At 41.3% G+C, this 27,171-nt stretch overlaps 1 protein-coding gene across 1 annotated transcript; it reads right to left on the bottom strand.

Annotated features, from left to right (window-relative positions):
• Positions 1-487: 487 nt before the first annotated feature.
• Positions 488-16,763, bottom strand: cnpy1 (canopy FGF signaling regulator 1). The gene is made up of 6 exons (XM_071530862.1): positions 16,569-16,763; positions 12,768-12,870; positions 12,444-12,559; positions 3,537-3,749; positions 1,959-2,059; positions 488-662 (listed from the first exon to the last, which is right to left on the bottom strand). The coding sequence occupies exons 2-5, from the start codon at positions 12,859-12,861 to the stop codon at positions 2,024-2,026; spliced, it is 459 nt and encodes a 152-aa protein (XP_071386963.1). The 5' UTR covers positions 12,862-12,870; positions 16,569-16,763; the 3' UTR covers positions 488-662; positions 1,959-2,023.
• Between the last annotated feature and the right edge of the window lie 10,408 nt (positions 16,764-27,171).

The raw sequence follows: 27,171 nt of genomic DNA on the forward strand, positions 1-27,171 counted from the left end.
ATTTGTCCGATTCACAAATCTTCATCCCCCCACAACATATTCCGCATATTTATTGGCTCAAAAGCTGCTTATGTATGACCTTTAGAATACAAGCAGTTGGTCCATTTTCATACTGCACACTTGCAAAAATATTACAATTCTGATATCCAAATGCTACTTTCATCTTTCGTGAATGACCATGTTAATAAAAATTGCAACACTTGTATCATTATGTCGTAGGATGCCATCTTATGATATTTCTATTTTCTCTTCAGCTCAATACTATGAATCCACGCCAACTAACAGTATGTAAACAGTTTGTGAAAATGTAATAATTGCTGCAAAAACATGCTCAGTTTTCAGCTTTGATTATGATCAGCCTAAAACCAAATAGTCGTTAATGTTAACAAAAAAAGTAATATAAGAACCAATAGCTACACAATATCCTTCTTGACATCAGAGAATGGTATGCCCGAATAAAAAAAAAACATGTACAAAATGTGTGTTTTCGATAAGACAGTTTATTTAAAAAGAATTCATTTATTCATTTCCAAAATATCATTTGTTTAAGGCCTCTTTTTTTTTTCAAACGTGTGTAACAATGCTGGTCCCATCTTCTTCTACTGAAAATATAAAATACTATTACAACTATAACTCCTCCTTCGTGGCGCCTTTACAGTAGTCTGAAATTGAAAGCAGGGAGAAAGAAATATTAGCTAAGTCTACTACTAACTCTGTCCAGGTTAATGAACTATCTGTTAATAAATAAGCAAATAAATAGATAAAAGAAATAACGTTAAGCTCGTGTGATGTTAAGGACGTTTAAGATTTGCCGGCAAAAAAACGAGGATTTCAGTTGCAAATTGTGTATTTGTTGCTTTAATTTGAGAAAATGTGACATTGTGGCGGAACTGAACACTAAATATTTGTAAAGCCACTTGCTCACCCTGAGGCAGTTTGTATGTTATAATAAATATCTCAGTCCATTTCGATCTTTGGAATAAACCTGCCTAACGAGACCGGCGTGTCGTACTTCTGCACAGCCAGTGGCTTTCAGCTGGTTCAGTGATTCTGACAAAATGGCGCCCTTCATCCACTTCTGCTATTACATAATGGTGTGGAAGCCAAAACTGCTGGCAGGCGAACGCGCGGGTTTATCGCAGCTTAGCTCATCTTTGCATGCCTTAAGCCGAGGTGTAGAAACCCCAAATCTCCAATATGATGCCAACCTAAAAGTGGTATCGCTTATGAATCTCCTCTGCAATAGAGCGCATGCGGTTACATGTTGAGGGATTATATCAACGTAATAAATATATCTCAATGGTTGGCATAGAACCGTTTTCATTCATTCATTCATTCATTTATTTAGCCGGTTACTCGATTAAGTGCCTATGAATGCGTCACTTTTTTTTTTTATTAAATGTAAAGCAATTCCCCTAATTGATTCCACTTAAATTTGTGCATTGATGCGAGTGGTAATAGATATCTTGTAGGGAAAGGGGGGGGAGGAGAGGGGATAAAAAGGGCGTTATAGAGCAGTGATTCTCAACCTTTTTCATATCAAGGACCCTAATTTAGTCCACATTAGAGCCACGGACCCCCGTGTGATGAGATTTTGTCTCTCAGACCCAAATCTGAGATTATTTTTATTGTCAGATATGATTTTGTCCAGAACTCATCTGTATTGTAGGTAGAGAGATAACAGAGAAACTATGATCAAAACAGTCATTCTTCTACATTCCCTAATTGTGTTCACTTCTTGTAAATGAAATAATGCTTAAATTTAATAATTCATCAATTTGCTGCGGACCCCCTGGAACCCCCTCAAGGACCCCTGGTGGTCCCCGGACCGCACGTTGAGAACCACTGTTCTAGAGAAAGCAGAAGAAACTGCCGCATCACGTCTGTGGTAGAAAATATATAAATAAGTACAAAAAAAAAAAGAAAAAAAAAAAAAAAAAAAGCCAAAGCCGGACTACCTGAGACTCGGTTGCATAACTCCTCCACCACATGTTCTGCATTCTGGCTGAAGAGAGAGATGATATCATCCTCCAGCTCCTCCCTCCACTATGGTTTCACACTGGTAGAAAAACACAAATGAATATATATAAAAAAAAAAAAAAAAAAAAAAAAAAAAGAGACTTGGCCAGGGGTGGGTGAGGGGGGAAAAAAAAGAGGACAGAAGGGTCAGCCATGCATACAGAACAGATATATGTTCGTCATGTGTTTTTCACACAATGGTGGGCACGGCGCTTCCAGGGCGGTGGCCATTTTTTTTCTCCCCCCCCCCCTCCCCCTTCTTGTTTGCCAAACCGTGCAGCCATCTTGTCACTCGGCGGCCCACACTGCTCGTCGCTACTTTCGCCCAGCGGATCAGCTGGAAGCCTTACCTTAAAATCCCTGACAGTAGCACAGATTTTGCGTATTTTATTTTCATCTTTATTTCTCCTCGCGGTCTCGTTGAGAATTCAAAAAAAAAAAATCTCATTTTTCGAGAGACGTGGCCAAGAACGCTGCATCCTGGCAAACGTAAATATATAAAATAATGTATAGAGGCTAAAATTATCACGGCTGATTGTAAACGCGAAGCCAGAATTCACTATATGAACAGTAGCAGAGCAGCAGCAGCCTTTATAGATCGATAAACAAAGCATAGAAAACTCACTTTTCAGTCTGTCTTAAGACCATTCATAATCATTTTACACTCACTAACAGCTTTATTGTTGCTTTTAAGTAATTTTGCAATGGCTGGACCTTCAGGACATTTAGCAAGGGACAGATAAAGTGACTATGAACCTTATGTGTCCCAACAAACCCAAATAAAATGAGAAAAGAAGGAGTTATTTGTCCTTTCCTTGGTTTGATATTTTAGTAAGTAACCCACCTAAAGAGCTGATCACAACACTGTATGAATCCAGACATTATTAGCAATAAGTTACAGGAGGAGTAAATGACATATTATGGATGTTATACAGGTTATGGTGACTACAGTATGAATAAAATGACAGTAGCACTTTCATTACGTAGAGTTTAGACATATAAATGAACACTGCACTCGGATGCTAATTCATATGATATGATCTGTAATGTTAGTGCGAAATTGCACTAACTTGCATGAAGATATGATAATGTACAATTCTGATTGTGAAATTGAAAATTTTGACGATTTAAAAAAAAAAATAATAACATGATCCAGGGCCATTTGCATGTTATATCCCAACTAAAAACAGAACCCAGATTTCAGTCCCATTCAGGAAAACACTGCTCCTGCTTTAGTCACATGACACAACATGGCATAATTTGGCAAAAGCTACCAGGGCAAATGTAAGCATTGCAGCTGCATCCGACCTAAAAATGTCCCCAAAATTTAATTACAAATGCAGTTAAATAGAGTTATTCTCATTTAAGATGTTATTAAGTAATACAAAAAATGGCTAAATGTAGAACAAACACCTCTTAACTTTTGAATCATGCAAGTCTGAAAATGAGATAATGTATATTTATATTGGGGAAAAAAATCCAAAGCGAAACTGTGTGATTCACTTGCACATGCTCACCGCAAATTTCAAGACGCTGGACGCCTCTGGCCCGTCGAATTGGAAGTTTTTAAAGTCGGGGAAGTCTCCGGTGTCCCCGGTGCCCCTGGGAGCGAACCTCCGGTACCCTTTCTGCTGGGTGTCGGGGTCAACGTGGAGGGCGTAGTCGCTCATGCTGCCGCACACTCCGTCCAGCAGCTCGCTGAGGTGAGTCTCGGACCGAGCGAAAGGGACCTGGCCGGGTAACCGAAAGAATAAAAAAAAAAATATAGATATATATATGAAAAAGAAACCTTGGGGTGTCGTGGTTAAGGCATGTACCATGTACCCACGATGTTGTGGGTTCCAATCCGGCCTGGGACATTTGTTGCATGTCATTCCAATCTTTCCTGTCTCAACTATCAAATAAAGCAACACTATGAAAAGAAATCTTCAAAAAAAAACCAAAAAACCCCCAGGAAATTTCAAAAATACTCCTCAGAAGTGGCCAAGCAGCTGGGTAAACTCAGGTGAGCCTCAGACCGAAGAGGGAACACAAGGTCTTGGGTTCCAATTCAGCCTGGGACCATTTGTGTGTCATCCCCCTCTCTCTCTCTCTCTCCATAACTTCCCTGTCTCTCTCTACAGTGAACTAGAAAATAAAGCAAAAATGCCCCCCCCCCCCAAAAAAAAACACAAAAAACATGAACCAGACAAAAAAAATACCCTCTGAATCTGACGTGGCTGAGCAGCTGGGTAAACTCAGACGAACCTAGGACCAATCAGGAGGGAACATATCCAATAAAATCTACTATCTACCTACAACGTCCTTGGTTCGAATCCGGCCTGGGACCTTTGTTGTAGGTCAACCTCGTCTCTCTCCCAATCAAAAAAAAAAAAAAGCTACCCTCCAAACCTAAAAAAACAGAACCACAGAAATCTCAAAAAATGCCCCTCTGAATCTGAGGTGGCCAAGAAGCTGGGGCAAACTCAGGTGGACTTGGGGACCGAAACAAAACGGCAGAAGAATATTAAAAAAAAAAAAAAAAAAAAAAAAAGTCAGAGATGTTACCTGGGCCAACTCCTGGGCGATCCTCATACCCTGGCAACCAAACAACCAAAAAAAGGCTAGCCTACGGCGGGGAAAAAGAAAATTGACTTAAGTAGATTATGTATTTTTGAGAATCCTCCTCAGTGTCCAAGTTGCCCCCCAGTTCCAGTCAAAGCCCCCCGCTCCGTTACACCGCGGGACGCCCTCCGGGTCAGCGGGGGTGACCCCTTGCTTCCGTTGCGTCTCCTCCATCCGCGCTAACTAAACCTTCACCCTGTCCCTCTGACTTTTAACCTGTGGGGAAGAATATCCTCCCCAGCTCTCCATCCAAACTCCCAGGTCTTCTTCCTCTCTCTCTCTCTCTCTCTCCCCCCACTTTTTTTTTTTTTGGATCGAGGACAAAAAACAGCGAGGCGGCAAGTGTCTAGACGGGTCAAGACAGGTGCAGCCCCCCCCCCCCCCCCCTTCCCGGCTCTCCCGCCCTCCTCCCCGGAAGGAGATAGGGGTGACAGGGGTGACGCCCAAGGGGTTGAAGGGGGCGAGGACGGAGGGCCCCGAGGAGCCGTGAAAGGGGGCGAAAGGGGGTTCTCTCTTTTACACCTCCGACCGGGCCTAGGGGGAAGGCCGAGGGAGGGGAGGGGTGGGGGGGGTTGATTTCCTGACAGTGCAAAGGGGTGGTTTAAGGAGGAGATAGGAGAACCGGGAGGCCTCAACAGAAGCCAAGTGCAGGGTAAACAGCTCAGTCTCATCCTTTCACCCCTCTCCCCTTCCCTTCCTCCTGTGCTTCTTTTTAGCCCATTCATCCCCCCCCCCCCCCCACCCCCTTCCATCCTCCAATGATCAAAGGAGGAAGTCTTCCTTGTCTTCTTTGGTCAAAAGGTGCCGGGGTGGGGTAAGGGGGGGGGGGGGGGCAGCGGAGAGAGAGGAAGGAGGGAGGGATAGAGGGCATCTTGCAGATGAACTGGATTTTGTTGCAATGTAGATACATCCCCTGACCCTTTTGTCTCCTTTCAGAATTGGCTATGTGGACCCTTCTTCCGGCCAAGCCTACTGATTACATTATACACACACACACACACACACACACACACACACACACACACTTTCAGATGTGACTAAGTGACAAAGGGTCTCTCTGCCATCTGTTTTCCGGCGGACGAGCTCAACCTTCCTTCGCTCTCTCCAGTTTTTTTTTTCCTCCCCCTTTTCAACAAATCACGTCTCCCTCTCTCGACCTTACGCTGGCTACTCTTTTTTTTTCCCTGCTATTCCCCCTCTCTCTCTCTCTCTTTCTCTCTCGTTAAAACCAACCCCACCTCTCGCTAACTTTTTTTATTCATTCAGGAAAAAGATCCCTTGAGCTTGACAACATTGTTGTGCGGAGGAGGAAGGAAGGAAGGAAGGAAGTCGGCAATAGAATGCGTTACAGCACGGGGCCAAAGGTTGAGGGGGGGCGAGCATGGAGGGATGTAGGTCACGTTGGCCAAAGACGATGAGGTTCACCTATCAATCAAAATCGGTTTGTGACAACTTTGACACGTAATCCGCGGAGTAGCTGAAATTGGATTGTTATATGCCAAGTGTGCGCCATATGTGAAGAAACACGACAATGTGGAAATTGGTGATCATCACGATAATATTGTACCTGGAAAAAGTGCGTAGCATTGCGTTATCTCACTTGTATAGGTCCTTATGTTCCGTCATTTTATTTTGTTTGATATTCATTTTATTTCCTATTTTGTTTCACTTCTTTTTGCTGGCTTAAGGTATCGAATCCTGGATTATCTTATGAAAGTGGAAACCTACATAAAGTTTAAATCATAAAAAAAATTGGAGATCCCATTATTGGTTTTGAGCCCAGGCTTTCTCACCCAGTATGTGCAACTAGGTAAGAATGTGATGAAATTCGGTCAGAAATTGAAATCAACATTGTGTGATTGGAAACCTTAATAAACTTGAAATCCTAGGAAAAAAAAACACTGTAGGACATCCATAATTATTTTGAAGCCTCTTTTCTCCGCCGATACACGCTATCAGATAAGAATTTGATGAAATTGTGTTTAAATCAAAACTAAATCCTCCACCCCCCCCCCAAAAAAAAAACAAAAAACCCCGCCACACAACAAAAACACGTCGGTCCATCCCCAGCCCGTGGGCTTGGGTCTTGAGTCATTATCATGCCATGCTGCAAAATGGTTTGGAATTAAACTCCTTCCTTGCCAGTCGGGAGGCTTCTGAAAGGGAGCTGTCACTCACGGCGTTGTTTGAAGAATGGGGGAGGAGGGGGGGGGGTGGTGCGGGGGGCGGGGGGGGTGCGACCGGGCCCGGGCCAGAGAATAGGCTTCTCAGGGATGCTATCCTCCCATTCAATTCCCATTGGACAGAGAGCCATTATTGCGCCGCCGCGGACGGGGGCCTTTCAGTTTCATTGTCCGAGGCGATATGGGCCAATGAAGACCCATAAATTAATAATAATAATATTGTCATCAAAGAGGCAAAGCCCGAGATGTCATTTTGCCCCGTGTTTTATTATGCCATTTAACCCCGTGGATTAGGGAATGAGAACGTGCGTGCGAATAGGTTTGATGACACAATATCGCTCCATTAGGACGCCGAAGAAGTAGTTCCGAGGCTCGCTGACAATTTCATCGTTAATTAGCTGGTCGAGGGCGCAACTCTCGATGACACTCATCCTCGGGAATGCCGTTATATATATCATAGCCTAGAGCTGGGTAATATTTTGAGGATGGAGAACAGGTGAGCCCGGTCGCTTTGCTTACTGGGGCTGGCTGTCAGTCCAAAGAAACCCGGGGATAGAAAAAGATCAGGAGAATAAAGAAAATAAGATCAGGAGAACGGACGTCGCCCCGGTCCGGGGGGGGGGGGGGGGGGGGGGGGGTGATATTCCGTGTCACCATGTCAGCCGTTTGCCATTGTGCGTAGGTCTCATTCTCAATGCATGACTTCCCACCGGTCGCCAATGAGATCAGCGCGCTCCTCCAACTAAGTTCAATGTCTTTAGGAGGCCTTAAAACGTTTCATTGTTCGCAGGCAGGCAGGTTTTCACTTTCGTGGCACCCCCGTACCCCCAGGAAGTCCTACTGTGAGGAGGGGTGGGGTGGGGGGGGGGGTGCAAAGAGCAGAGACTTAAAACCTGCAAATCCTCCCTGGTGATGGCATCTAAGCTGTGACATCCCCACCCTCTCTCTCTCTCTCTCTCTCTCTCCGATTCACGCCGGGTCAAAAGCCGCTGAAAAGGAGGGAGCCGGGAGGGCAACGGGGATCAAGGTTTTTTTTTTTTTTTTGGGGGGGGGGGGGGGGGGGCTTCTTCCTTGGGTTTTTGGCTCAGTAACGTTTGATTGACCGGACAATGCAACAGGTGGAGGTTCGTTTTTCGGTCGAGGAGCGGGGGGATCTCTCCGGGGTGTGAAGCGGGACTGTCCCGGGTCCGAGAAAAAAAAACCCCAGCCGGGGCGTTTTCGCCGAGGAAAAACTCGTCCGAAGAAGCCCCCCCCCTCGCTCTTTGATTCTGAGGGACTGACACCGGAACCGGACGTTTACTCGTGAAGTTTTAGATCAAACTCCATTGTAGCTGCACTGGAATATCTCAATGTGATGTCACTTTGTCTAGATTTGGCCATGGGAATTAGAAAAATACACCAAACAACAAAATAGACCCAGAAATGCAGGGTCTATTGACAATAGCTGTTTTCGGGTGGATTTTTCCTTTAATGCCTTGCAATTTCAAAACACTTACCACTTCATTATTTAATATGCTATAATTACATAATGTGATTACGGCAAGCAAGAGTTAGCATAACCTCTTCCAACATCAGTTTACCGCAAACCCCGCTGCTCTGGCTTTGGAAAGACGCACACACAGCTTGGGGGCAAACTAAATGGGATCTAAGCAGGACCCACAGGGGGGCAGAAGAAGAGTAATTAGCATTCATATCTAAATTAATCCACCTTTAGACAACTGCCTAATGAGAAGCGAGGAATATGACACGGATAGGAGCGTTAATAGCGACGTGAAGGACACTTGCCTTTGTTGTAGCCGGATGATACAAATGCGGCCTCTTCAAGGAGTGGAGCTGGGCCATTCTGTCCCCCGGTTAAAACATCTGCATCTCTTCTGTCCCATTTTCCAATCCCCCATTACCCCTCTGATATTGCCAATATTGCCCATCCGTGACTGAGTTTGATTCAAACTGAGGGAAAACATGAGATTGTACTTATTTTGCTGATGGTAGAACTTACAAGAAGACAAAATTGCGTACCCTTTCATTAGAGAAGCTGTCCATGTAGTGGATGGGTTGACCACTTTTGCTACATTCAGGGTTTCCTACACGTTTTCAATTAAAAAAAATTCCATACTTTTTCCAGACCTTGATTTGTTTTGAAGATTTTTGTCTGGTGGTCAATATGATTTACGCAGATAGACATCTTGTCCCTGCTAACTAGGTCATATCACTGTATAGATGAAGATTGTTCTTCACAGAGACAAATATCACAATATGTGAGATGATTGGCAGGGTTCCTACACGCTTTCCACTTTAAAATTCCATATTTTACCCCAGACCCTATGTTCTTGACTGGATTTGATTTTGATGTATTTGATATAATGCATGCTGACAGCGGCTGGGTAATAAGAGCGTCCCTCTATCTGAACATTATTCTGCACATCAACACAAACTGTGGACTCAAAGTGGCTCTACAACAACATAAAAGCTAGAATTATGTGTGTATCGGCCCTGAACTGCAACATTTTCCAGACATTTTTTTCAAATTCCCAAACTATTCAAGACCTGGAAATGATCAAATTCATTTTTAATACTTTTCCAGACTTTCCAGACCTGCGTAGGAACCCTGTACATTATGGGCGGTGCTGGAGTTCCTGATTTTGGTCTCATGCAGCAACAAAGTTTTGATTAGGATGACATCCCAAGGAAAATATAATTAACTATACATTCTCATATGTATAGTTATGCAAATTGATGTTAGTTTACACATTGTATTGTTATCCGAATTCGATAGGCTATGGCAATTACCTAGTAAATTAGGCTAAATTATTTCCCTCACCAAAAATAGTACACAAGACCTAACTATTAGCACCAGCAATAGAGGCCAATGTTGTCACTGTGTCGTCTTCCAGTTGTCGACACGTCGGTAGAAATAAAAGAGGAAGGTACAGAAATCTGATTGGCTGTTGATGGTCAATGACCTCCAAAAGTTCAGCTTTGAGTTTGTCAGGTTGATCAGCCCAATAGAGTTAGAATGGATCACAGTGAGTACGGCCTAATGATTGACAAAAAAAAAGGATATTTTTGACACTAACCCACTATAACTTTTATGGGCAGGTTGCAAAACAGTTTGATCAAACTAATGAACTTATTTTGAATTGATAAAGGCGTAAATAAAGACGACCAGGAGATGATGGCTGGTCGGGAATCTCACCATTTTCTTGCTAGCAGATACCAATCTGTTTTGAGCTATCAATGACAGCCTAAACAGGGATTAAGCCTAGGAAATCAATACTGGAGCTGGACACCTCATGATAGCCTGGTCCCTGGGTAGTAGAGGATGTCCAGGGCCCTACTGGGATGTGACCTCATTAGACCAGCAACAATAACCTGGATCCATAGGCGCACAAGCATCGCACAGAAACAGGCATAGCAATACCGGGGATCAATCTGTTCCTGAGGAGAACGGGGCTGCAATGATTCGCTGACGTCATCGATTACACCGTCTATGTGAATTCAGTTCAGTCCGGTTTTTGAGGTGGTGTTTTGCTTTGAATATGGCTGTGGCAAGCCCAAATCATAAGTGCACGTATGAAGATTTAAACTATGGGAATACTACATTCAAGCTTGGTTAAGAAGGAAACTCTGGGAAGTGCTACTTTTACTACTGACCAAATTATCATCAGATGCACTGTTGAGAAAAAGTTACATTTATTTATAGTGTAGGTTTTCCAGGAGTGTAAATTCTTAGGGGGCTGTCTTGAGTTTCCTGGTCCGCCTTAGGAATCAGCTCTTTGTCTCTTTGTCTTTGTCTTTGTTACATGAGTTACAATTTGAACTCTGAAGTGTTACCTAAATGTAGCAGCAATAGCCATAATGCAGTCTTAAATGGGTCTGGAGTCTATAATATTCTGAAATGTAGTTTGATTATAAGGTAGTTTGGTCTTGGTGACAAGAAATGTAGTTTGGTTTTGGTTATAATGACGTAGTCCCCATGACTTTTATGTTACTAAACTGAATTTATTTTGTTTACTCGCCAAAACAAATGTATTAATACTTCCAAAGGGTGATTTTCCTCATTACACCTGCTGTGTATCTCTTATTTTCCCCGGAAGTACTTCTTGGTGGGGCGGAAAGAGCTCTGAAACAGCATTTACAGTCTATGATAATGAGGCAAAAATCAAGGTGGACAGATGGCTGAACTGATGTAAAGATACTGTGGTTGACAGGCACAGGAAACAGACACGCATACACAACACACACACACAAGCAAAGTACCATATCATAGAGGACACAGACAGTGTCATCCCAGGCAGCTAGATGGCGCTAGTGTCCAAAGTGACTAATTCCTTTCAGAAAGAAAGAAGTGAAGAAAGATAGAAGTAAGCAACCGCACAAACAAAGGGAGAGGTAACCAGGAAGCAGGCTTCATTCAGATCTATTTTCATATTGAACTTACACTACTCTTACGGATGTCATTGTCAGCTCTGCTCCACTTTTCTATGTTTGAAAAGCAAGTGTAAATGTAAGTAGTGCAGCAAACTAGACTGATATGTATATTAGAGTACTATTTATAGTTCACTGAGGAAGTCATCCAATAATGCATGTCTTGAATGTCATGCAAAATGTATCACTTGCTCTCTTTTTTGTACTAAAAAGTAACATTTTAAATTGGAAAAGCCGCATGTTTTGAGTTTCCTGTTTAGCTAAGGCTACTATTAAAAGCTAGTAGTCACTGAAATTTCTTTCTTCCCCCCATTCTGACACAGTTATTACAACTAATAGTACAACTAACCCTAACCCTATGACAGGCACGATAGCCATCAACCCTAACTCTAACCCTAGCCAAAAACAGTGACCTGACATATGCTAAATGCTACAGAGATCTAGTGAAAAGTAGAGGTAACTGCCACAGATATATGTGAATGTAGGGCTGGGCGATATGGACAAAATCAAATATCACAATATTTTTGACCAAATACCTTGATATCGATATTGCGACAATATTGTAGGGATGACTATTGGTGCTTTCACAAAATATTTACACAATGAGATTTTTGATAAATAATCATCAGTAATGTGGATATGATGACTAAGTGGGTAAAGGCAAATAATAGAACAGCTAGAACAGTCTGGTAAGTTCAGAAAATGACATCACTTTACTGTAATGCAGCCTTTAAAACCAGGAAAAGACACTTATGCCATATCACCATATTACAATATCCAAAATCTAAGACGATATCTAGTCTCATATCACGATATCGATATATTGCCCAGCCCTATGTGAATGAAAGTGAAAGAGCATCCAAAACGAATGGAAGTCTATAAACAATGTCCCCCAAAACATTGCTCTTTATAGGCAAACTAACATACAGAAGCTCTCCACCTTGTGGCAAGTTTTATTCTAACGATATTAAAGTTGCACAAGGCAATTTCGCACATTGGTGGCCACAAATGGCAGCGAGAGGTAACTGTATTTGAGGACTTCATTACCAGAAACCCTGTAAGGTTGTAATGTCAGTAAACTAAATGTCTTGTTCTTAATGTGTTGTGGGGGTGGAGGTGGTGAAGAGGCTTTAAATCTTACTGGGAGTTCTTCTAGGCATTTCAGTGGTAAGGAGAGTGCATCTTTACATATACTGTAACGTACTGTACCTTTTTGTCTTTGATGGTTCCATCAGGGTTGAGTCTGAAGCTGCCGATGTTGATGGTTTTCTTTGGGTCCACCTGACTGATTGAGTAGTTCAGTTCGTCCACAATAGCCCTGCATGCTGGAAAACACAGGTCAACCTCACTAGCGGCACCAAGACCAGCTTTAGTTGTTCATTCGTTAGCACGCGATCCGATTTCAAAATAAGAGTCATATTCACATATTCATTACTGCAAATTTGTGACTATTCTGAATGACCTGAATGCCCCTGTTATTCTCTTGTATATTCACTTACAGCTTGAGGCAGTTCAGAGCCTCTACTGACTTACCAGAGCAGTACACCATCGTGTCCCTTTTCCCCTGGCTGCTGTGGATGAAGACAGATAGCACCACCACAGTCATCTGAATAATCCATGAGGCCATATTGATAACCTAACAAGACAGAGATAGAGTATTACAGGGTTAAGAGCTGAGAGCAGGTGCTTCGACAGCCAACAGTAAAAACAGGCCTGCTGCGTTCACACTGCAAGATTTAGTGCTCAGTTCCAGATCCAAATTTTTCTGTGATTGTTTGCATTCATTTTTGAAAGTAATCCATATCTGATATCAGTTTGAACGGACCTCCATCCTGAAATGACCCACAAGAAAAAACAGAAACCACATGAATGCTAATCTGACAGTTCAGACTGCAGTCACATGGCCATGGGTCAGACATGTATGAATGTGAACATAATAAATACATGTTTTTTTTTTCTGTTCACACTGAACAGAAAACATTACATCCGCGTCACATAGGATGGAAAAAAAAATCAAAATTGAGACACTTTCAACTGCAGTGTTAACGTTGTCTAAGAGCCTGTAGGATTTTCATTAGGTCCTTGTTGAACTGCCATGTCTGAAATGCCTGTGGTAGTAACCTTTATAGACCAGCTGATGCTAGTTTTCACTGCAGTTGTATTGGAAGATTGAACTTTTCCATTTCACATTTCTCTACAATTCAAATTGCTTGTGGAAGCTTGAAATGGGAAAAGGGAATCATGGCATTTTACAACATTACATTGTTTGATTTAGGTTTTGCATTTGGTTTGTTAGACTTCATTGTAAGTTGGCTTAATCCTTTGCTGAGGATGTAACATTAGCATCGCAGGCCTTTGCTAAGTGTATGTTCACAGTAGCATTAGCTGTTAAGTTAGTAGTATTATTGGTGATTTGATTTGATTTTCCGCCATTATATTTCATTTATATATAGGAGGGAAGAACAGTTTTAGGTCATGGAGGCACTCTGACTTAGTTATGGAAAGTCATGGAAAATTAATGGAATGTTACATCAGGGCCACGGCGGGAATGTTGAGAATTTGAATTTGGGAAATCTCCAGGTTTAGAAATCTCCAAGATAGACCGATGTATAGGGCCAATACTGACAATATTTTTTTATTAAAACTCGAATACGGTCCAGTCAGTGTCGTCTACCTCTGATCTGATGGAGATGATGCATTACATGATTTGATTGATTACACATTTATTGCAGGATTAGCCAGTAATACACTGGTTGTCTATGGGAAGACCTTAACCTGAATTGATTCTAATGTGACATTTTGATCAGATTTGATCGATTTGATTTTGATCAGAGTTTTAGTGTCCCATGGTCTAACTACTTTTTGAGGTTTTTCCACCCTGGCAAGAATACAATTTGGGGAAAACACTGAATACTTAGATTTTTGGGGACATTTTTTGGCATGAAATTTATCAAAAATATCCATCGGCAGCTTCAGTATCAGTATTGGCCTTTAGAAACTGATACTGGTTGAACCCTATCATATCAATATCAATTACTGTGGTAGTCACTAGTTGGTAGGTCATCACTTGTAGGCTATGTATGAACCATATATAAAAAGTTAGATGTGCTCATATATGTTGGGGTCGCTCACTATGCTGTGGGTTCTGTCAACAAAAAATTAATAACCAACAACAACATCAGACAACTAAGACTAATGCTGGAGTTTTACTGTCAAACAAAGCATTCTGACTTTTGAAAAAAAAAAAAAGCAAGAATTTCAACAGATGAAAACCAGTGTGGAAACAGACTTGGCAATATGCCATTAGGAAATCAAGTATTTGGGCCAGACAAGGGCTCAAGCAGCCGAACACTCCACATCATATGTTGTATGTTGTAATATCCTCACCTAACCTACTGGCGGTCCGGTGTGGCCTATCAAGACGGTTGGCAACTTGACAAGGTCTGGTGAAAGACGATGAAGCTGGGTACTTTATTTAATTATTATGATTGATTTTATTTATTTGCACCTGGGGAATTTGCAGCAAAACTGTGCGGTAATCAAAAATTGGGAGAGAAAAAAAACAAAACAAAAAACGGCCGGAGGAAGAGAGGTCAGAAGAAAGTCGACTCATCCTCAAGTCTTTATCTGACCCTGAGGGAAGCTTGTTTCTCTCTGTGAAAACTTGGAGATGCTAAAAACAGGCTTGCTCCTCTGCCTGCCCCCCCCCCCCCCCAACACACATGAGAGAGAGAGAGAGAGAGAGAGAGAGAGAGAGAGAGAGAGAGAGAGAGGGAGGAGGAGGAGGAGTGGTGGTGGTGGGTGGCAGAAGGGAAGGACAGTTCAACCCTGGTCTGTGCAATGCTATTAAGTATATTTAATTAAAAATCACAAAATAGAAAAATTGAAAATTTTGTACAATATTCTAAAATTATTTGCTGAATTTGTGTTTTTGATCGATTTTTTTTTTCTTATTTTTGTTTTCTCGTTTGAATAAAATACAATTTAAATACTGGTTTGTGGAACTATAGTGAGGTATTTTTCATTTCAGCATCCACGCAATGAGTGACATGACCAAAGTGATTGCTGGACTTCTGGCTTCTTATTGGTCAGCGCGACCCATCGCCTTGTGATCATTTTCCAATTAGCCTATCAGTTATATTCACGCCGATACAATCAATCATGTTTGTGAAAAGCGAGCAATGTCTGCTGTTGATCGTTTATGGTTGACACAAGTTGTCGCGACGTCATCCCGTTCTTCCACTTCTTCCGATATGACGGGTGTTACACCGAATTTGGTGACCCATCAGATTCTGTGACCTGCCCTGATATTGTTACCCTAATCCCAACCATCTCACTCCACATGCCTAAACCTACGCAGCATTACACTGTTGGAGACCAATATATATTTTTTTCTTAAAATAAATAAATACGTAAGTAAACAAACATAAATAGATTAATTATGACACTACATTTTATATTTTGAATAGTGAACTGCTATGCGTTACACGGGCCGACTATCCACCAGTTCCCCCTTCAAACCAAGTTACAGCTAACTACACAGCCACATAGCCTTGGCCTGCATTGCCACAGACACTCAGACAGGTGTCACAATGAGGCGCGTGCCAAGTCTGACTCAACACCTGAGCGCCTCCATTCATTTACCCAATGCGATAGTTCAGCCTGGCTTTCGTCCTCGAAGGCAAAGCCAGGCAATATAACCCATATGGTATATACACAAGTCATCAAAGCAGAAGCAAACTATGTGCTTCTACTTTGCCGACCTGCAAAGTACAAGCAAACGAGTCCATCTCAGGTCTGCGAACACCTGTTAAATCGGCTGTTTGAGGGACAGCTAGCCCCCTCACGCGAAACTACGTTCAAACATCTGGTAGTGTAATGTCGCTTTGCTTGTGGGCGAACCTGCCTACCTGATATGACATAAATTGAGATGTTTTATGAATCGTTACGAACTTCTGGTAAAAACGGCATACAAGTGATTCACCAAGCAGCATTTCGTTTCAAGGAAAACTATTTTTTCCCCCAACTAGTTCACTCTGCTTGCTACCACCCAACACAGTGTATTTAGGTCGGAATAACAAGTGAGCCATTTCTAAAAGTTTACATTTTATTCAAATAAGTGCTGCTTAGTATAATTGGCATATGCCGAATTGAAGACTGGCTCCTATCAAATCTTAAAATGTATTACATCGTGTTGTAACTAGTATGTGCGTTTGCCGATAAGCAAGGCCACATTAAATTGCTATATTTTTGAGTGGAGTTCCGCGTGACGTTCTGTTCATTCTTATCGGGGCTAAAGGATAACTACATCAGCTAGCAGGCAGCTTGTCTTACCTGGCGAGGATAGCAAGCTAAACTCAGCTAGCAGCAGACGTGGGGTCGGTCAGACTCAAATGACAGCGGAGTGTGAATGACTACACTACCGGAGAGGCACGGAGGAGTTGTCATAAACTATTACTTAATCTGTGCATGCTTTGAATTTCAAAACAATTATCGATCTGTACTATCAGTCACTGGGACTGAAACCAGTCAAGGCAACCAGAATACAACAATACAGCTTCCGGTCACAACCTTCAAAATTAAACCCGTACTGACGAACATTTTTGCAATGTTTTGAGTAATGCGAAGTGAGGATAAAGACTATATTTAGGGAGTAATCCGCAGTATATGAAAATCAAGTTTATGTCTTTACTAAAATGTTCTGCACACCCCGATACTTAATTATTTCCCCCCTAAACGCAACATTTTGTGCTTTTATCTTGAAGGCAGAATCGCCGTACTTCTGGTCTACACTGTTCAGCTTTGTCTGGCTGGACGCAGCTGACAGTAGTGAAAGCGGTGTCTTTACGTGCCTGGCTGTGGCGTCGCCACGTTCCCACAGGCAGCGGTCCCATCAACCAATCGCGTTCTAAGCGCAAAGAGCGCTGGCCAATCAAAGGGCTGGCTGCGTTCCAGGGCTTCTTTGTAGAACAGGAAATCTCAGTTTTTGTGTGTCGTTGTCTGGGGCGTTTAATACCCTCCAGAAAGTCACACACTGGTCTGATTTAGCATTCTGTTAGGTTCACAAATATGAGACATGGCATAATTATTCTTACACATGACCAACACGTCAGAGTTCAGGAAGTATTCAAAGATAGTAACACAACTAAAGATCATTTAGGTATAAAATTCAAACAAAATTGTACAAAATATTAATTCATTATGGATGGAGCACCTTCATACTCAACTTCATACATGTGAATGATGGCCTCAAGTTAGTTCTCTGGTTTCTGCCTTTGGGAGAGAGAGCTGTTCATGTTCATTTCTAGGACAGTTCAGGAACTGTCCTAGAAATTATGTGAATTCTTTAATTCAGCCGTTTGTACTTTAAGTCCTGGACCACTAGACCAGCAGCTCTCAAACATTTTCATGTGACAGACCCCCAATAGACCACAAAGTCCCATTTGATCAGATTTAGGAAAAAGCATTTAAATTGTTGATTCAGCATTGAACTAGAACTGTCCGTACACTGTACACTGGGAGATAATAGCGATGAAAGTGGAACCTAGGATTAGAATAGTTATTCTTATACATTCTCTAATTGGGATAATTGCTAGTGAATTAAATTATAGTGAAATTGAACTATTCCTGGTGTTGCTGGAAACCCCCTGGAACCCCCTCAAGGACCCTCCCGACATGAACGCTTTAATAGCTTTATTAAAGTTTTCACCTCTAGGCCTACCTACAGTAGGGTAGTCAAGCAGTACAAATATAACCCGTTCACAGTGTAGTGTTGGATTTGAGTGTTGTGTGTGTGTGTGTGTGTGTGTGTGAGACAGGCAGCTGGTGTCTTCACAGGGGGATCTGACCTGGTTTCCCCTGCTACTAATTGAATGTCATCTATAACATCAAGGTCTTCATCGCCCAGGTAGATGAACATGTTGACAGTACTGCATGACTTGACATGGTGTGAGAACCTGAGCCTGGTAAGACCAAGAACCTTAAAAATTCTGGCTTGAGTAAAGGGAAAGTTATACTTCTGTGTCCAATCAGGTGACAGACATATAGTTCCTATCCAAATAGAACACAACTATGGACAGAAAGCTTGTTTTTTTTAAAAATAATTTCAAGATAACATACTGACACCGGTATGATTATACTGTGAGCGTCGTGTTTTGTAAAACAACGTTTATCACTCTTTAACAGTACTTTAGATTAGATTAGATTCAACTTTATTGTCATTGCACAGAGTACAAGTACTAAGACAACGAAATGCAGTTTAGCATCTAACCAGAAGTGCAAAAGAAGCAGTAAAAGTGCAGTGCAATGTAATGTGCATATGTATAATATATAAATAGAATAAGCTGTAAGGGTAATATGAATGTGCTAAGATATATACAGTATGAACAGTATTAACAGTATCAACAGTGGATATGAGTTTGCAAGATATATGAATATGCAAGATGTATATAATAATAAATATATAGTATATGCAGTATGGTGTATATACAGTATGAACAGTATTAACAGAATGAACAGTATCGTATGAGTGTGCTAAGATAAATAACAGTATGAATAACAGATAAATAACAGTATGAACAGTATAAACAGTATGAACAGTGGATATGAAATGCAAGATATATACAGTATATATAGTATAAACAGTATGGTGTATAGTATATACAGGATGAACATGTATATAGTAAGTATTTAAATAAGTATTATGTTGTTGCTACCTACTCTACACAGTCCTAAAAGTAGGTACTGTCTATGTTAACCATTCTCTGTACTGTATTCAACATGACAATTTCAACATACTACCCCCCCCCCAAAAAAAATAAATAAATAAATACATAAAAAATAATAAGAGATAATGCTAGTGGCCTACTATCACTCAACACAGTGTACGCTAATGTGTTAGCATGGAGCACCACCGGACCCGAGGATCTACCGGGGACACGTGGATGACGTTGGCGTCCACGTTCTCATCAGCTAACGGCTAAGCTGGACCAACAGGACAATCTACCAAAAAAAAACTCAGTGTATTATGTAAAACTGTGTATTATTTTAAAGCCTACCGACCAGCAGGAGCCTACTGATCAGCCTCCAGGACTGCTCAGCCAGTGTTGTCAGATGAAGAGCCGCGTGCTGACCTTTAGCTGGACGTCCAGACCCAAACTAAGAGGTTAGTTGAACTTTCCCACCTCATCACCAGCTGTCAGCACTGCTGTAAGCGTGAGCGGTATATGTAGTGTGTGTGTGTGTGTGTGTGTGTGTGTGTGTGTGTAGTATAGACAGTGAGGTAAAGGTTGCTGTTGTTCCGCACAAGAACAAGGTCAAGGTGAACACACGAGTGTGATGTGTTATCCATCTACTGACAAATGGGCAAACAAGAATTACGTGACTGTTTTGAACAAAGACGAGGAACACCACGCTGTTATAGTCTGGTCACACGCACGATAATTATCCTTCGATACGATACATGCCCACAACTCACTGGGTTTCGCCTGGAATTGTTTTTCCTCATCTATTTTAAAGACGTGTTACAAATTTCACCGAGTTCTGTCTTTGGAATCACGGCCGAGTCGATTCCTGTGAGCCTCTACGGTGGAACGGCGATGCTTTTGGAATAAATGAATGCGTTTCATCTGCTTAGGGAGAATGTAAAAACGGGGAACATCGCTATTCATCACATCTAAGAGAGGTTTTTTTTTACCGTTTAGTCGTCGGAAAAGTTGAAACGGTTGACTGAAACACTGAAACCAAACCAAATGCGGAGGACGGCAACTTCCACCCGGAGTGACACGGAAATCAATGGCTCTTGTCAATGAATTTTAAAGCGAGTCTGTCCTCCTAGCGTATCTATCGGATCTGTTTCGATGCCCTCGGCCCCCGGAGGGAGGGAGGGAGGGAGGGAGGGAGAGCGAGATGGCGGGATAGCGGGAGAGAGAGGGGTGAAGGGAGACGGGGAGTTTTTGGGATGGGATCGGCTTCATTATCTCCTCGTGTGCAGCGTGTTTTACCGCCTAGCAAAGTTTGTGCTGACAGCTTGTTCAGCCTCAGTTCTCCTAATGCCCTCTGGCTGTGTTTGTTTCGGTGCTCTTTTTGTACCAACACACACACATGCCCATGGATAAGTACACACATGCACACACACACACACACACACACAGAAATACACTGCTGTTAGTATCAGAAACTCTGGTTTGACTGTAGTGGAGTTATTTTATTAATCATTGTCATGGCATTTCTTACAACTGTTAATATATTAACTTTACATTAACATATTAAACCATTCATTTGCAGCTAATAGTGTCATAATCCTGTTAACCTAATACATTACTTACCATTAACGTGATCATTTTTTCCTGTTGACATAGTAATTACATAATTGGGTTGCAGGATATTTACCTAATATATCATTTCTCAAATTAATTTTGTTAGCATAGTATAATGGCTGTAGCAAAATGACACCATCACGGTGAAAATTGGCTTATTCTGTGTTGCTTTCTATGTGTCTATGTGTCCTTGGGCATGATTTAGTTGGTGAACAAATGGGCTACATAGACAAGTAGACAGGCTATACAGTCTCATGGCGCCTAGCTAGGTGTGCAGTATCAACTGTTGCTGTAGTTGTTCCTACAGTAATAAGGAATAATACTGGCATAAGCAGGATAACCATCATTCACCACTGTATTATCAAGAAGAAGATTCCTACTCTACTGTACAGCTGTGCTCCAGTAGGTTAGCTTGTTGTTAGCCTGTTAGCCAAAACTGTTTTGTTTGTCTTGTTTGTTGGACTTCCTCACTTCCTTCACTCCTCACTTCACTCTCCTTTACACCCTATTTAGTGCACTTTGTGTTTCCTCAGCACTCCTTAGAAGCACCTTAGGGTCTCTGCCACCAATCGTTAGCCTGACTGTGTTCACCTGTGCTGCTGCAGCGCTCTCTCATTCCTTTTGTACGGTGGCCGAGACGTGTCGAACGAACTGCATATCCAAAACGCTTTGCAACTTCGAAAAACACAAGCGCATTAACGGAAAACACAAACGCAAAAATCACAACACAAATGCAAAAGCCACAACATAACAACGAATGAAACGGGCCAACTATTATTGCCAGCGGGCTATTATTTCCTGCACATGTGGAAGAGGAAAGGTCTTGCCTGTTTGAGAAGTGAGTGAAATGTTGTTCGCTAGCTAACTATGATTACTATCGCTATGTTCAGCAATGTTGTGTAAATAGTTAGCTAGCGAACGTATCACTTACTTCTTCTGTGATTTTTGCATTTGTGTTTTCTGTTAATGTGTTTTTCGAATTTGCAAAGCGTTTTGGATATGCAGTTCGTTCGACACGCCTTGGCCACCGTACGTTTGGTAAGTACCACTCCAAATCATCTGTGTTCATCGGCCCACGTGTGTCTGTTGTTTTTTCATATCATCTGTGTGTTAAATTAATCACCGTTCACCAGACTTCATTGAGCCTCCTCATTCATACTGGCATTCTAGCCAATGCCCCATGATGATAGTCACCAGCCGGCATGGCCAAACGTAATTAATTCCACACCTGTAACACAAAACTGCTTTGCTAGCTCAAGCTAGTTGTAGCTTAAACATTTACTGGATACATATTCATCCTTTTTTTAAGCACAATGTCTTGACAGTTGCGTATTGATTTTTGACTGTTATTACATTACATCAGTTCAGTTATAAAATATTTTTGAACACTGAAAACTTCAAACTTCACATCAATGTAATAAAACCCAATGAACTAATTCTATCAACAGAGGGAAAAAATTAAACCTACAATAAGACTGCTGTTGCAGACTCTGGCACCTTCCAGTGGTCAAACATTTTCGCATAATGCAGCTTTAATGGTAGGTAACTTTTCTTACATCAATGGGAAATGTATTACATTACAGGATTATTTCACTATTAGCTGCAAATTGTGATTATTTTAATGGTTTATTACGTTAACGGGAAGTTATTACATTGGCAGTTCATGAATTTGGAATTATAAGGTACCAGCTGACATCAAAATTGAGTTATGCACATATTCATGGTCTATGAATGTTACTTTATTCTTGTGTGGTGTTACATTTAAAAAAAAAAAACCTTTTAGGGTTAAATATTTAAAAAGATAGAAAGTACATGCCAGCTGGGATGTCAAATATTTGATGCTCAATATCTCAGAATTGCATTCCACCCAGTAGAACCTTATAATTCCAAACTCACGTAACATTTCTGCTTTATTAAACAGCAAACAGTGGAGACGGTAAAAAGAGGGTGATATCTTGTGACGCAACCTGAATATGAATCCATTACACTGTAAGCACCTGGCATGTATCTCCGTATACGGATCTTCCCCAACAGTATTGTTACAGTATGACCTTGACAGCGGCGTCTGCTTTGTGTACCTGAGATCTGCTGTGACAGCTATCAGTGACAGCTAATTCAAAGCTCCTCAGTCCAAACCAAAGCCTGGCTCAGATAAACTCTGCCTTGTTGAAAAGATTATTGACCTCCTCAACAGCCTATAATGAGGCACTGACGTGACAAGATAATTGTTTCTCCTCCCTTGTTTGTTTAGGCGTTGCAGAAAGGAGACTCGATTGGCCTGGCAGCGGATGTTGAAGGGCTGTAGCCGCGCTTTGATCTTTGGTAGACGTATAATAAGATAACTGTTTGTGTGTGTCAAAATATAAACCAGAGCGAGAGTTAGCCAATAAACAGTATCACCCAGGACAGTAAGTGAAGTGAAATTTTGTCTCTCCGGTATGGTACATGGAAGCTAAGCACAACCACTTTGCTACATGTCATTTCTGTCTATCAAAAGTCGTCACTCGTGGGTGTTTCACTGGGTGTGTTCCAGGGCAGTGGTTCTCAACGTGGGGTCTGGGGACCACTGGGGATCCTTGAGGGGGTTCCAGGGGGTCCCAGGCAAATTGACGAATTGTTAAACTTCACCATTATTTCATTTACAAGAAGTTAACACAATTGGAGAATGTAGAAGAATGACTGTTTTGGTCATAGTTTCACTGTTATCTCTCTACCTACAATACAGATAGTCATGGAAATCTGGAACAAATCATATCTAACAATACAAATATTCTCAGATTTGGGACTGAGAGACAAAATCTCATCAAATGGGGGTCTGTGACTAAATTAGGGGTCCTTCATATGAAAAAGGTTGAGAATCACTGTACAGTGTGCCAGTGTGGTACAGCACCAAAGTTTGTTTAACACAATTTTTTTATGTAAACCTATTCTGTATTTTATCATTTTCTTCATTTTGTCCATAACCTTGTGTCTGGAAAACATAATTTTGAAATTATGCTTTACTCTAGTTTTGTGAGCTAGCTAGCGAAGTGGCTACAGCTATTTGGATGTGATGGGATAGGTAGGCTAGCTAGATAACATAACTTGTTTATCTTACCAGAGCTAAAGTTAGCAGCTAAAATATTTTAGGCTACTTCAGGTAACATTACACAACACCACCAACAATCTCTTTTTTTTTTTTTGTTAAACCACTAACAATCTCTGCCACTTCACTCCATGCATTATTTGAAGCTGACTGGCTTTCACTTTACTGCATCAGGCGAATTTTTCCCTCAAGTTGACAAATTTCAACTGCAACCAACTCCTCTTTACCTCAGTTCACGCCACCCAGAACAGAGTTGTGTCCATCTGACTCCATTTCCATTGACTTTGCAGCATTCACACCAGCTCCAGATTGGTTTTCACATTCTGTCTGAAGGAAGGGTCAGGGCAGGGAGCTAAGTAACAAAGTCTATTGGCCACAGTGGCAAATTGATTCAGAATTTCATTAACTTCCTTTTGGTTTATTAGATGTCAGTCATTTTTTGAAAGGTAAGACTGATTGAGCACTGCCTGTCTGGCTTGTTGCATTGACAGACTTACCACCCAAAATTCACCCACATTTAATTGCCAAGTATTAATTAATGCAATTATGCATTATTTTATAATACTAGATAAGGACTGAACTGATCCAAGCAACTCAAGATCTTGGACTGTTTGATTGTATCTCTGGTAAATGCTGCTCCATGCTGTAATAGAGTGATATGCAAGGACACCAACAGATAGTGTGTTGCTTCCTCTTGAAAAGATAGACATTTCCGTTTACTGTCAGACGTGTGAGATCCTTAATCTTCATGTACGCCAATGCAAACTCACCACAAAACAATGAGGTGGTTCAGTAAACATATAGTAAATAGCTGTCACTTTTCTCTTCTATCCATATATTTCTATTAAAAAAGACACTGAAGATTTCAAAAGTAGACATTGTTAAGCTCAAACGCTGAGAAGGTTTTTCTAGGGATAGGCATCCAAATTTTGCAATGAGTCATATATGTCACTCAAATATAGCTGACTCTACCTATGAGCTAGCATTGATACAGTGCTAGATCAATTTGTTAGTTTGTTTCTTCAGTCCAAAGCATGAAAATGTCCAACATTGGTAAAAGAAATAAGCAGAGAAAATAAAGGCGCGTTCTTGTCTTACTTGTCATCCATTTACTGGGCGCCAAACACAGAGTTGCCTCAATTTATAGTCACACCAATACCAAACTCATTGGAGAGTTTCTGTGTCCCATGGTCTAAATGCTGTTTTAGGGACTTTTCCACCCTGACAAGAATAAAATTCTGGGGGGGAAAAAAATAAAATATCAAAATCCCATATTGGTTGAACTGTACATAAATACAGGTGCAGCGCCAACGAGGCTGGCTGCTGGCGACATTATCTGTCTAATGGCACTGAACACAAAGACGTGGGGGTGAGGAGAGAGGGAGTGTCGGGACGGGGGGGGGGGTATTTGGGGTGGTTTTGGGGGGGGGGATGGTCCGGGGTAAAGGGGCACTGGAATTGGTGGAGCATAGACGGGGGGGGAGGGGGGAGTAGGGAAATGGCAGACAGATTGGTTGCCACATAAACATGACAGCTGGCATGCTACCATATTGTATTTACTGTGTCTCAACGACCAAATGTTACATTTTGACATTCACACTTTGGGCATTTTGTGTATATATTCTTATCCAGACGAAATGAAGGAGGTCAAAGGTGGTGGTTTTACAGTATTCCTGTGATTATAGAATGATCATGCAAGTTCTAGGAAAATATTTTTTTTGGTGAAAATATATGAATATAGACCTGGGTGTTTTTTTTTTTCTTTTTTTCCCCAGGAGAGTGTTGTATTTCTTCATTTTTAAGAACAGTTATTAATGGTTAGTAATGTCTGTGTTGGCACATTGCTATTTCTGCACCACCAACAATCAATAATAAATCAACAGAGAGCTGCAGGGATTTCTTTTCTAACAATAAAGGCAATTTTTCTACTGAATTTACCCCTTGCCAATTTCATTTCCATGTTGTCTTTATTTTAAAGCCTGTGTGACAGGGAGCTCTTCTGGTGGGCAGGCCTCCAACGGCACCAATCGGAGATGTCATGTGGAATCATTTCATTACACTGTGTGAGGGAATTAACCTTGACGTTCAGTAGCAGGGCTGTAATTTGGGATTCACAGCATTAAGGAAGATTGCCTGTCAGGTTTGATCCAATGCCATTTTTTTTTTTCCACTACACGCACTCAAAGGTTTTCCATCTACCATTGAGGACCTGTGTTCAGTCATTGAGATTATTGCCATCAAACCCAGTGTTATTGATTTAAATGGTGTTCAACGGGCACCCAATCACAGGTTCTTCATCAGTAATGAAGTCGACCTGCAGTCCTTATCCTGTGTTAAACATCACAGCCTTCTTGACAAGCTGTGTCCATCTATGCCTGCCTAACAACTATATTCCGTCTATAGAGGCTTTGCAGTTACGTTAACGAATCTCCCAGCGTCTATGGCTGGCTCCATCATGGAGGAGCTAGTATCACTTTGTACATGCTGCCTTTGAGGAATTAATTGTGAAATGCAGTCTGGCAGGTCAGTGCTACTTTTTTTAGAAGCCTCCCACAATTGTTAATATTTTATCAGTAACAGAATATCACTTTAGTGTTTGCTTGTTAAAATGCTTGTTAGCATTTTGTGACTCCCAGAAAAAAAACCCATTTTATAATAATGCAGTTCTTTGATAACTGTGAAAAGGTAACGACAAATTGTTTACACCATATGCATTTCACATAAATTTGCAGAACACAGAAAAAGCAACCACAGAAAATGTAGATTTTGGTTTTGCTTATAGAAATTAGCGGGCGTATCACGTACTGCACTTTGTGCGCGTGGCCCATTTGAAACGTCATGCCATTCTTATTTATGTATAATCACCATACTTAGTGATACAACGACCAGGGTTCCTATGCAGGTCTGGAAAAGTATTAAAAATGAATTTGATCATTTCCAGGTCTTGAATAGTTTGGGAATTTGAAAAAAATGTCTGGAAAAGTATGGAAAATGTTGCAGTTCAGGTCCGATACACACATAATTCTAGCTTTTATGTTGTTGTAGAGCCACTTTGAGTCCACAGAGTTTGAGTTTTGTTGATGTGAAGAATAATGTTCAGATAGAGGGACGCTCTTATTACCCAGCTGCTGTCATCATGCATTATATCAAATACCCACCAAAATCAAATCCAGTCAAGAACATAGGGTCTGGGAAAAATATGGAATTTTAAAATGGAAAGCGTGTAGGAACCCTGCCAATCATCTCACATATTGTGATATTTGTCTCTGTGAAGAACAATCTTCATCTATACAGTGATATGACCTAGTTAGCAGGGGCAAGATGTCTATCTGTGTAAATCATATTGAACACCAGACCAAATCTTCAAAACAAATCAAGGTCTGGAAAAAGTATGGAATTTTTTTAATTGAAAACGTGTAGGAAACCCTGAACGACTATTTTTAAGAAAGAATCATGTGAATTACCAGCACTTCTCCAAAATGTCAGCTGCTAGGTTAGCTAGCTAACTGCTAACAGAATCACCATGCGGCTTATC

This window comes from Centroberyx affinis, unplaced genomic scaffold (assembly GCF_046629955.1).
Source record: "Centroberyx affinis isolate AG114_WGS23_722 - 3 ecotype Tasmania unplaced genomic scaffold, CSIRO-AGI_Caff_v1 ptg001989l_1, whole genome shotgun sequence".
NCBI classification, from domain to species: domain Eukaryota; kingdom Metazoa; phylum Chordata; class Actinopteri; order Beryciformes; family Berycidae; genus Centroberyx; species Centroberyx affinis.

Coding starts and splice junctions, on each gene's coding strand:
- cnpy1 (XM_071530862.1), bottom strand. CDS start 12,861: ATGGCCTCATGGATTATTCAGATGACTGTGGTGGTGCTATCTGTCTTC. Junction 3,750..12,443: donor GAACCATCAAAGACAAAAAG/GTACAGTACGTT, acceptor TTACCCGGCCAG/GTCCCTTTCGCTCGGTCCGA. Junction 2,060..3,536: donor CCAGCGTCTTGAAATTTGCG/GTGAGCATGTGC, acceptor TTTTTCTACCAG/TGTGAAACCATAGTGGAGGG.